At 38.4% G+C, this 12,489-nt stretch overlaps 1 protein-coding gene across 3 annotated transcripts in view; it reads left to right on the top strand.

Moving 5' to 3' along the window:
* The first annotated feature begins 549 nt into the window (after window positions 1-549).
* casc3 (casc3 exon junction complex subunit) overlaps window positions 550-12,489 on the top strand; it is a 29,624-nt gene continuing 17,684 nt past the window's right edge. For all 3 annotated transcript variants that reach the window (XM_051714868.1, XM_051714869.1, XM_051714867.1), the window contains exons 1-4: window positions 550-745; window positions 6,205-6,229; window positions 6,369-6,424; window positions 10,114-10,305. In XM_051714868.1, the coding sequence (XP_051570828.1) occupies window positions 560-745; window positions 6,205-6,229; window positions 6,369-6,424; window positions 10,114-10,305 (459 nt within the window). In that variant the 5' untranslated portion in view covers window positions 550-559. The remainder of the gene's footprint in view (window positions 746-6,204; window positions 6,230-6,368; window positions 6,425-10,113; window positions 10,306-12,489) is intronic.

Raw genomic sequence — 12,489 nt, 5'->3', positions numbered from 1 at the left:
AAAAAAAAAAATGCTGACAGTATAACAGTACACTGATGTTATTAGATGTTAATAACATGGTACTCTGATATATACCTGAATGATTACCTAATTAATGTACCATGTTATTTACATAGTATTTCAAAGAATACAATGGTAACATGCGCTGTACTTTCTTGCGGTGTTTTTTTCATGTACCTACTTATGGTACTGAATGATTACCATATTCCGGTACCTGTGCATGACCAAGGTACTTCAAATAATATCATGGTACTTTCAGTGTTTTTATGTACCTACCTTAAAAGCATTTAATGAAATATTTAATAATGAATGGAAGACCAGTGCTGTAATATGCCTTCATCAGTTCTAATGCACACTGGCCTCACTGCAGCTTTGTATTCAGTCATTCTGCAGTGCATTGTGTTTTGCTCTGATTTCACAGAAAAGAAACCGCACAGAGAAAAAAAATAGTTTCTGTCACTGTGAAACGCCCACGCGCGCGAGAACAGGAGGATATGACGCAGTCCCGAACCCCCACAATCCCGCGCGCAGATCCGCTTTTCTGTGCTCGAGAATTAAGATGGCCGACCGGCGGCGACGGAGACGGCGCGCCTCTCAGGACAGCGAAGAGGAGGACGAGTCCGCATCGGGTTCCGAGAGCGGGAGAGCCTCTTCGGCCGGCAGGAAGCCTCACGGAAAAGATCCCGAGCCGGTGGAAACGCCAGCGGAGCGCGTGGTCGTCAAAAGCGACGATGAGTCTGAGTGTGTGAGTGTGTGGCTATAAATCTGCTTTTATAATCGGGGCCGATGTGAGTGTGTGCACTTTATAATCATTTTAGAACAGAGGTGCCCACACGTTTTTTGCGTGATGATCTACTTTTAAATGACCAACTCAATAAGATCTACCAACTAAAAAACACACACAGTTTCATTAAAAAAAAGCTTGTTGGGACTACTGCATGTATCCCTACATGGAATTCATCTTTTAATTAATAATAATAATAATAATTATATATACAAATTATAATCATGTTCAATGTTGATATCATTCAGTTTTAACATTAAACTCAAAACACCTACAGCACAATAGATTACATTATCCAGGGCATTTACATTATTCTGATGACTTGCATTTAGTGGAATCAGACAGTTTTGCATAATCCAGGCAGTAGCTGCTGGTAGCTAGTCTCAAACAGGCCTCCAAATTGTCATTAGTCATGGTGGACCGGTGTTTTGATTTAATAACCTTCATGTGAGAAATGGCTGATTCTCATAAATAAGTTGAGCCAAACAGTGCAGTCAATGAGGTGGCACATTTTCTGATATTTGGATACTTCTGCAAGAAGTTTCCAAAACTATCCATAAGATGCCCTCGCCTTCACCTGAATGTCAGTCTGCAGTGCTAAAATCTCCTCCAATGCTGATGGGTTCATCTGAAACAGCTTTCCCATTTCTGAGGCCAGGGAATCAACCTCATGCTCATCTCCAAATGGAAAGCACATGAATGTAGCGACGGGCTCAAGTAAAGCAAAGTCTTTGACGTTTGTCGAAGTCTGATCTGACCTTTTCAATTTGCTCAATGTAGCGCTCACTGTCAAGTTGTGCAGGCTCCTTTCCTTGCTTATGCAGCTCAGATGCAATGTTTTGGAAGTTCCCTAATTCGTGGCACTGCAGCTTAGATGTGAGTAACTGCAGTTTTCTTTTGAAAGAATTAACTGAGCTGATCATGTTGACCACCATATTCTCTTTACCTTACAGCTCTAAATTGAGCTCATTCAGCATGTTAGTCAGGTCAGTCAAAAAAGCCAAATCTAAAAGCCATTGCTCATCCTCAAGTTGTTTGTATTCTGTATTTTTGTAGATAGGAGAAACTCTTATCTCAGGCAGCAGCTCGCGAAATCTTTCCAAGAATCTGTATGCAGCAGGAGATCTGTGTGGTTGCAGTCAGCTTCCTCCAAATAAGCACGTAACAGCCGTCTCTGACGAGAGCGTGCACGTATTGAGCAGACGATTTTCATGCACACATCCATGATCTCTTTCATGTTCAGCATTTTCGCACATAGAGCTTGTTGGTGTATAATACAATGATAATTAAGGAAGTCAGTTAAAGCATCCTCCTCCTCGCATTTGGCAATGAATCCGTTCGAACGGCCGACCATCGCAGGTGCACTGTCAGTGGTGACTGACACCAATTTAGACATTGGTAGCTGTGTTTTGTCGACAAAATCCTTAAATGAAAGAAAGATTTCCTCACCCCGAGTGTGTTCTTTCATAGGCAAAAATGTTAGCATTTCCTCTCTCGCTGTCATGTCTTTAAACACCATCCACAATTGTGCTGTATCGCTAATGTCCGTGCCCTCATCTAACTGCAGAGAGAAACATTCACAGTCAGTTATGTCCTTTCTAAGTTGCTGTGTCAAGTCATCAGCCATCATTTCACAACAACGTGTAACTGTATTTCTCTATAGCTGAACAGCTTTGATAGCGGACACAATCTCAGATTTGTTTTTAAAATCCCAAAACAATGAGTCTGCTGCCTCGACAAACGCGTCTTTTATCATTTGTCCATCTTGGAATGATTTTTTCTGTTTAACGATGGTGTGACTCACCCGGAATTATGCCTCCATGGCTGCCTTTGCTTTTAGGCCTGGGCGAGTAAAAAGTGACTGCTGACCAATTAATTGAGATTTCAGTTCTTTCACCTTTGTTCTTCTAAGCTCGCTTCTTGCAGGAAAATCGTTGTCATAGTTTTTATGAAGTGTCCGAAAATGTGTCTCCATGTTTCCTTTCTTCGGAATAGCTATACTTGTTTGGCAGATAAGACAAATGCATTTAGAAAAGGACATAGTGAAAAAAAAGTCTTCCCACTCCGTATGGAAATGGTGAGTTTTTGGCTTTTTGCTTGGTACCGCATTCATTTTCAGATGGTTGGAATTTATTTGAGATTTATGGTTTGCGGATGAAGGCCATTTGTGTAAGCTACCGAAAACTGCTAGCTTCGCAATTTCGCGCTCTGTTCTCAGAAGCCCTTGGAAGGCGCAAACCTAGTTGTCATGGCAACTGAGTAAACAAAAATCTCTCCTGGTCAAAATTGACTCGTCAAGTGCAAGTCAGACAGAAACAAAAAAAAGGAAAGACTTTATATTTATATTAAAATTTAACGAAAGCATATTTAAATTTTGTGCGATCTACCGGCATTGCCTTTGCGATCGACGTATTGGGCACCCCTGTTTTAGAAGATCTAGAAACCAAGTTAGTTTCCTTTAAACGCTTTAAGATGCAATACTACTACTACAATTCGAGATAAACGTTCAGGTGTAGATTCCGACAACAACTAACCAAAACAGGCGCCTTTTCTATAGTTACATGCATACAGATACGACCCCACATCTATCGATGTCGTTGAATCTATATTCATGTAGTGTTTTTCCTTTTTTGGCCATAGGTTTTCATGCTGTACATAATCTAACTCAGTGATTCTCCACCATGGACCTGAAGCCCCCCAGCTTTGCACATTTTGGGTGTCTGTCTGATCTAACACACCTGGTTTTAACTCTTGTTCTCAGTGGTAGAGGCTCCATGACCTCAACTGGGTGTGTCAGAACACTGAGACCCCCCAAAATTGCATTGCTTGGGGGTCTGCTGGATCAGTATTGAGAAACGCTGATCTAACATGAAGGAAATTGTTTGTTATTGACTGTTTGAAATCATGGCTGTAATTATGTAATTTTTCATTTGGCAGATGCTTTTATCCAAAGCTACTTACAAAAGAGGAATACATTATAAGCTAATCATCTTAAGGAGACAGTGGTAAAAAAAAGTGCTGCATTACAAAGTATCACTAGCATCAGAATAGTAGTATTCAAGACTGATTCAGTTATCTGGTTAAGTGCTCATGGAAAAGATGTGTTTTAGCCATTTTTCGAAGACAGAAAGTGAGTCAGCTTCACGGATGGAGTTGGGAAGGTCATTCCACCAATGTGGTATGATGAAACCAAAGTCCTGGAAAGAGTTTTGGTGCCTCTTTGTGTTGGTACAACAAGGCAACGTTCCTTAGCCGACCGCAGGCTTCTGGCGGGAACGTAGCTCTGCAGAAATGTGTTTAGGTATGCTGGATCAGACCCAGTGACTGTTCTGTATGCCAGCATCAGAGCCTTGAATTTGATACATGCATCAACCGGCAGCCAGTGAAGAGAGACGAGGAGTGGTGTAGCTTGCGCACTCTTTGGTTCATTAAAGACCAGACATGCTGCTGCATTCTGATCATTTGCAGGGGTCTAACTGCACATGCAGGGAGGCCTCCAATGAGAGCGTTGCAGTAATCCAGTCTAGTTATGACAAGTGACTGAACAAGAATTTTTGTGGCATGTTAAGAGAGGAAGGGTCTTATCTTCCTGATATTGTAGAGTGTAAATCTACATGATCGTGCTGTCTTTGAGATCTGTGAAATTTAGTTGGTTATCAATGGTTACCCCTAGATTTCTGACCGTTTTGGAGGGCGTTACTGTAGTTGAACCCAGCTGCACGGTGGTGATGTGTTCATCAGCAGGGTTGGCTGGAAAGACAAGGAGCTCAGTCTTGGCTGGGTTAAGTTGCAGGTGGTGTTCCTTCATCCAGGCCGAGATGTCTGCCAAACAGGCAGAGATTCGAGCAGTCACCATGGTGTCGTTGGGCTGGAAAGACAAGTAGAGCTGTGTGTCATCGGCATAGCAGTGGTAAGAGAAACCATGTGCCTGAATGATGGGACCCAGTGATGTTGTGTATATAGAGAAGAGAAGTGGCCCAAGCACTGAACCCTGAGATACCCCAGTAAGTTGCTTATGTGACTTGGACACTTCACCTCTCCACGCTACATTGAAGGACCTACCTGAGAGAGAGAACTTGAACCAGCCAAGCACAGTTCCTGTGATTCCCAGATTAGAGAGGGTGGAGAGTAGGATCTGATGGTTGACTGTGTCAAAGGCTGCTGAAAGGTCCAGTAGAATCAGGACGGATGATCTGGAAGACATTTGTAGAATGGTTTATACCTCTGGTTGGATTAGAACTGTTGTGTGGGCCTTGAATTTAATATTTGAGTCAATATTTGAAGTTAATAAGCTAGTTCAACCAAAAATGAAAATTCTCATCAGTTACTCACCCTCGTGCCATCCCAGATGTGTATGACTTTCTTCAGGAGAACACCAGTTAAGATTTTTAGAAGAATATTTCAGCTCTGTGGGTCCTCACAATGCAAGTGAATGACCAGAAATGTATAGCTCCAAAAAGCACATTAAGGCAGCATATAAGTAATCCTTAAACCATGTCTTCAGATGCGGTATGATAGTTGTGGAGGAGAAACAATATTTAAGTCCTTTTTTTTTCCTTCTTTTTTTTTTTTTCTATAAATCTCCACTTTCACATTCTTCTTGTGTTTTTGGCAATTTGCATTCTTCGTGCATATCGCCACCTACTGGGCAGGGAGGAGAATTTATAGTAAAAAGGACTTTAAATACTGATCTGTTTCTCACCCACACCTATCATATTGCTTAAGACATGGATTTAACCACTGGAGTCTTATGGATTACTTTTATGCTGCCTTTATGTGCTTTTTAGAGCTTCAAAGTTATGACAACCATTCACTTGCATTGAATGGACCTACAGAGCTGAAATATTCTTCTAAAAATCTTCATTTGTGTTCTGCTGAAGAAAGTTGTACACATCTGGGATAATGTGAGGGTGAGTAAATGATGAGAGAATTTTTATTTTTGGGTAAACTATCCCTGGGAGACCTTTAAAATACTCATTATAAAAACTGGTATCCACTGAGGTGACTTCTGTCATTCTGGCGTTTTCAGTTTGAAATTAGAAGGGGAAGGTATACTGACCATTATGAGGAAGTTTGAAAAGCACAGACTGTGCCAAACAATCTTTTAAGGGTGATATGCAGGCAGACACGGAAGGTTGCATTCAGAACTACGCAGAATTGGAACACCCATCATTCACAAAGTTCTACAAACCACCAACACCTTGCATGTTCATTTACTTAATATTTTGGCTAATTTGATCATGCTTTTTGAGCCTACTACTCTCAGCTCCATTTAAAAGGTTTTATTTACCTTAATCCATTTTGCAGTATTCAGATTTCCCCCTCAAATCAGAACATGCAGAAGGTAGCTTTTAGGCTATGTTGATTGACTGTAGTTGTTAAGACAATTTATTTTTATTCTGATCTCCCCTTCTCTTTAGGAAAGTGAAGATGGCGTTGGTGAAGGTATGTGTCTCATCTCTGTCTATTTCAATTGTAATGAAATATCACTCTTGAGATGTCCAGTTCTTAGCTGCATGTTATTGGTCTTGCTAATGGGAACAGAATTGCATTAAAGGCTGATTGATGGCGTTTCTTTCTACAGCAGTGCTATCAGACTATGACAGTGCTGATCTGGAGGAGAATGGATCGCACACTGAGGTAAGTCTCTATGCCAACTTATGTTACATGGTGGGAAATCAATCGGTGCTGTGGAAGACAATGCTCAGCTGAATTCATTAGGATCTAAACGGGGCTGCAAGACTGCTTGGTGGTAAATAAAGGAAGTAATATGTGTCCATGGCAGTCCATAGATGCGATCTGTGCGTTGCTCAGTCATTGTCAGTGTTTAGACTGGAAAATTGAACATTAGCTCTACCTTTATGTACAGTTTTGAATTTGAGGGTGTGATTGATTTAGTTTTATTGTTTTAAACCTTTAGCTAGAGATTGATTGTTTACATGCACAATCTTACTCCAGTTATGCTTGATATAACCTGGTAACGTGTAAGGTCATGTAAATGCCTTAAACAGCATTCTTTTATCAGTGAAAGATCATAAACGGTTTAAGTGAAACCTGGCACCGCTAAATTTTTACCCTTGACCCCGAATTCGCCCTGCATGAATACACTGCTGTTCTGCAACCTTGTTTGGTATGTGCATTTATTATAATGTTTTTTTATTTTATTTATTTTTTTTGTACACGTATTGTTGGGTAACATGCGTTGTTGTGTTTGTACAATCGGCCGCAAAATGTATTTATCTATTTTTTACATTGTAAACTAGAGGTCTTCTGATTTTGACAGGGCTAGTGCTGGGTATTGATACAGATTTCCTGATTCGATTCAGATTCACAAGCTTTCGATTTATGTATTTGTATATTTTTATTTATAATGTTCCTTTTGCTTACATATGAAAGAAATTCTCTCCCAGCTAATGTGGTGAATTATACAGGAGACCTAACTGCTACTTTATGAAAATATTAATTTGACATGTATATATTTTTATAATTTGTCACATTTTAGCTTTTTAAAAAAGAACAAATTCATGTAATCAATCAATAAATATGATATTATAATGAATATATTTTTTGTTGCATGTTTGTTTAATTGCATAATTGTTGAACATGCTAAAAACAGGCATTTCTGTAAAGAGCTTCTGTAAATGAGCGAATATTAACAAGAGACTTAAATGGCTTTACTTCATTCGTGTTATGCGTAGTTTAGAATTAAGTGTTTATTGTTTTCATCAACAACTGACTGTAAAGAACAGAAAGGGTGTTAAGAGACATTATTCAATGACAAATGGGTTGCGTGGATCTTGTCTTTGGACACAAATTACACAGAACAACTTTTACTCTCAACATGTGATGTAAGGATCTCACTGTTGAATACTCCACCACTAGACTACACAATCACTGCTGAGTGAAATCTAAACATTTACCAGCCAGTTGCCCAATATATAAATTTTACTTGCATAGCGTGAAATTGCTTGCAAATGCAAGTGATTTCCTCTCATTGTAGGAGAGGGTTGCACAGAGTAAAAGATTGATCTTGGGATTTAAGAATCCATATCGAGATCGTTCAAATGAAGATCGTGATGCATCGGAAAATTTGTTTTTCTCCACTCCTAGTCGATAGCGATAACTAAGGTGGTGGAAAAGGCAAATAACTGAAAGTGGCTGACTAGTTTTTCATATTGATTTATTGAATGATAAAGCTGATGTATGTAACTTTTTCTGTGTTAAAATACTTTCTCGTTTCCCAATTTAATATGCAGAGACAACTATACAGTAAGTAAGCTATTCATGGGCTAATTTTCTCAGAAAATGGTGAGCATTTTTTCTCTCTGGCACTTTGAAAATTCCTGTTTGTTTAGTGCGACCATCTTAGACCAGCCCCTATGCCATTACTCAACCAATGACATGAGTCGAGGGTGGGACTATCTCTTTGTTTGACTAATGACAGATGGGGCGGGCGGGTTACTGGGTGTATTCAGAAAGCTGTTTTTGAAAAGTTTATTTTTGCAGTACACTGGGCTATGAAATACTGTATGATAAGTTAATCAACAGAAGGTAATTTATCTATAGATTATCAGTGATCGTGGTATTATAAAAATAATTCCTTTTCTTTAGGGCTCTGTCAGTCAAAATCAACATGAGCTCAATCAATAAAGGTTATTTAAACAAACATTTAATAATGTCTATGCTTCAAATGAGTAACAATCGTATATCATATATTCACCAGATGAAGGGTTTTGGCCACAGAGAAATTAAAAACAAAAGTATCAGCAACACTGATTTGTAAGAATTAAAGGTGTTTAACTAAAATTGTCGCACTTTATTTTTTTTGCGCCAATCTCTTGTGCCATTATAAGTACTGCCAATGCTGAGCCCCATGCTGTTGGTGCATCTGTACTCCTTGTCTAATTTTAGTGGACATGATGACTCGCCATCCAGACTTTTGCTGGTCTTCTTATGTAATATGTATTTTGATGATTGCAGGATGATCATCATTAGGTAATTTAGGCATTAGGGTTAGTTGAATGGGGTTTTAGTAGGTGTCCGCTTATCGGGTTTATTCTGTGCCATCTTTGCTGCTGATTTTCCATTTTGTTTGGTGTCCTAGCAACCCTTTGTACACCATCTCTACAGCCCAGACGTATGTAAAGCTGGCTTTAATTCACTGCAGACGAGCACAGACCCCTCAGTTTCATAAGTATGCTGTTTACTGGAATATTCCGGGTTCAATTCAAGTTAAGCTGAATTGACAGCATTGGTGGCATATTGTTGTTTATCACAAATGTATTTGGACTCGGCCCTTTATTTAAAAAAAGCAAAAATCTGTATTACAGTGAGGCACTTACAATGGAAGTGAATGTGGCCAATGCGTAAACATTAAAATACTCTTTCAAAAGTATAGCATCAAGAAGTAAACAACATGATTTTAGTGTGATAAAATCACTTACTAACCTTTTCTGTGTAAAGTTATAGCCAATTTTACAAGTTCATTATTATGACAAAGTAACGCTTTAAATCCTAAAATGCCCATAATAACGATATGGGCATTTAATAAACTTTACAGCTCAAATAAGTAACAATTTTTTACAGAAGAATTAATGTAAGTGCTTTTCTGAAATTATAAGCTTTTACATTTCTGCCTTTTAAACCCTCCAAAAATTGGCCCCATTCACTTCCATTGTAAGTGCCTCACTGTAACCTTGATTTCGGTATTTTGTTTTTTAAGATGTGAAAGAGGAGTTGAAATTACTTTTTGTGTTAACCAACATTATGCCACAACTGCTGTTGATTGAGCTTAACTTGTATTGAACCTGGAATATTCCTTTAAGGATATCTTGACTGCAACAGCCAGTTTATAAAGAAAAAAAAATGTTTATGAATGCAGAAATTTCAGGATGTAGTAAAATGATAAATTGGTTGCAATTGATTTTTAATATGATAAAAATATTTTTATTTTGGATTGGAATATGTTTCCATGTTTGTGGCACCAAACAAATGCAACTTGATTCGAGTTGGCCTGACTGTGCTTTACAAAACAATATTGGCTCCACCAATGGTGTGACAATTGGTTTATCAGACCAATGGCAAGCGGGGGCTTTGAAATTTGGTGAGGCTTGCGGCGCAGAAATTGCACCCTTTAAGTTGTGCTGTTGGTTTTGTTATTAATTGCTTTTAATCCTTAATCGCATGTATGCAATGAAGCACCATCCCTTTGCATTTCTAGGAATTATGTATATTATCCTTCATTATAAGAGTGAAGAAAATCATACAGTTTGAAAAGGTGCTACCTGAGCTAGGCCTTTGGTAAATGGTTTGCCGTCTGTATGTTTCAGGGAGGAGATGATGAAGAGGAGGGTGAGCATTTCAGTGATGAAGAGGCCTCACGACCTGCAGTGGAACAGAAACCCGCCGCAGATGCTCCAACGGAAGAGATAGAGGAGGAAGAGAAAGATGGAGGGACGAAGAAGGTTAAAATGGATGAGAAGGGCAATCTGGCTGGGGAGCGACAGAGTGGAGATGGACAGGTATGAAAGAACAGAAAGCGGCTCTAAGGATCGAAGACTTTAAGTCTTTTCCTAAATAAAATTGCAGTCAGGTTTAGTTTTTGTATAGAATGAAATTTTATTTCAAATTGACATTTTATTAAATGAATATAAACATGTTTTGCCAGAACATTTGGATGAATGCATATAATTAAAACAATCCTTAGACAGATATCAAAGCGATTGGCAATTTTCCACAGCATAGACTAAAGTCCAAAGTATACTTCGGTGCAGGTTACGTGCGGTTAGAAAAATCGTGCCACACGCATTTAGCACTTGAGCTGCTCTGCTGATGACAAAATTTACATCATGCATCGTATACGCAGACACGTAGCCTTTCATGTCTACTGAAGATTACTTTGGGCTTAAGACTATTCTCAATCATTCTGCCTAGGGGTGGGCGATATGACCAACATCCTGTATCACAATATGTGTAATTTTATATCACGATAACGATATATATCACGATATTAGAAGTCGACCGATATATTGGTTTTGCCGCATTAGTAGAGAACAGTAGTATGTTTGCCGACAAGGCTGAGAGGACGCTAACGTTAAAGCTAACCTCAAGCGGTTAGAACAATGTGACAGATACCTGCATGTCATACCCAAATGTTGAAATGTCACGATTGTTACCATCTATTACCATCTATTTGCATTAGTTTATATCCAGCTGGTCACGTTTATGTATTCATTAGCCAGCTAAGTTGCATATTTAAAGCTAGTTACGTGAGAAAGCAAATTAATATCTTCATGCAGCTAAGAGAAACGTATAAACAAATCAGAAACGCATCTGATTTCAATGAAAACATTTTGTCCTTACTGTAATACGATGACTTCAGATCGATCACATTCTTGCGCTAAAAAGTCTAGACACAGCGCAACAAATAGTTTAACAGAAAGCAGGTGTATCAATATGCTTTTAAAGTTCTTTTTAATTAGACATATCATCTAAAAAACAGCGCTCCTGCACGAGATGCTGAATAAACAAAAACAAAGGGAAACAAAGACGTTCGTCTAGTGCACATTTACATAGAAAAACAAATGGATGGTTGCAAAAGCGTTTGGTGTGAACAGCCCCTTACAGTTGATGGAGGTCTTTGGCCGTTGCATCTTGCTCTCTTATAAGCGTTTCTCAGATTAAGCAATGAGTTGTTTAAATGCTTTGTCAGGAAAGATGTTCAACTTGGAAATGTGTCTCGAGATCCTCGCTGTTCAGTTCCAGTCTGTTGTGTTCCATCTGTTTGAACAGCCCCTGGCCTGGGCTCATAGTCTGAGCCACTTCACCACCGAGTTCAGCCGAATACCACTGCTGTCTGTGAATATTGCTACTCTACATACAAATGTACTGAATCTGAAAAACATTGTGGTATTTCGCTGTTATTATGAAGCTTGAGTCAGGGGTAGTAGGAATCAGTGCAAGTGTAACACCATGTGAACTGTCTATTGAAGCGTTTTGCCCCCTCATTTTACTTTTAACTTAACATTTGAGAATATGGACCGACTTATTTATTTAATGCACATTAGTTGAAAATGAAATGCTCTTTATTTTAACAGCCAGTATAGGAATGTTCTATGCAATAATGTAATGGTGCTGAATGGTTTTATGTATTTATTGTGCCCTCTTGTAGACTAAGGAAACGACGTCAATTTAAAAATCAGCTGACTTTAAAATTAGAATATATTTTAATATTTTTGGTTTTTCATTTGAAAAAGTACAATACATTTTCACGGCTCAGTCAGTACTGTTTATTTTTGTAATTAAGTTCAGCAGTATTTTACTTGTTATTTTTTTCATTCAGTATCAATTTTAAAAACTATTTGTTGATTAATCTGTTATCGGCAGGTACTGCCCAACTTAGTTATCGGTATCAGTAAAATCCACTATCGGTCGACCTCTACACGATATAGTTACATTTTTCTGAAAAATCAATACAGTTTTATTTTATATTAAGCCATGTCGCAATGTGTAATTGAGTAATCCAGTCAGTGAATTAAATACTTTATAAATGAAAACTTCATCTTATATAATGTTCTCTTTTTGAACTTGACATAGTCAAAGTAAAAAAAAACAACAAAATAAATGCCACATTTCAGTCTGATGATGTGCACCAATTTTCTTTTTTTATTATTATTATTATGATTGTTTTAACTTTCCTCAAGAAA

Source organism: Myxocyprinus asiaticus, chromosome 13, assembly GCF_019703515.2.
Source record: "Myxocyprinus asiaticus isolate MX2 ecotype Aquarium Trade chromosome 13, UBuf_Myxa_2, whole genome shotgun sequence".
NCBI classification, from domain to species: domain Eukaryota; kingdom Metazoa; phylum Chordata; class Actinopteri; order Cypriniformes; family Catostomidae; genus Myxocyprinus; species Myxocyprinus asiaticus.
Note: the sequence above shows the minus strand (reverse complement) of the source record. Positions and strands in the feature narration are given on the sequence as shown.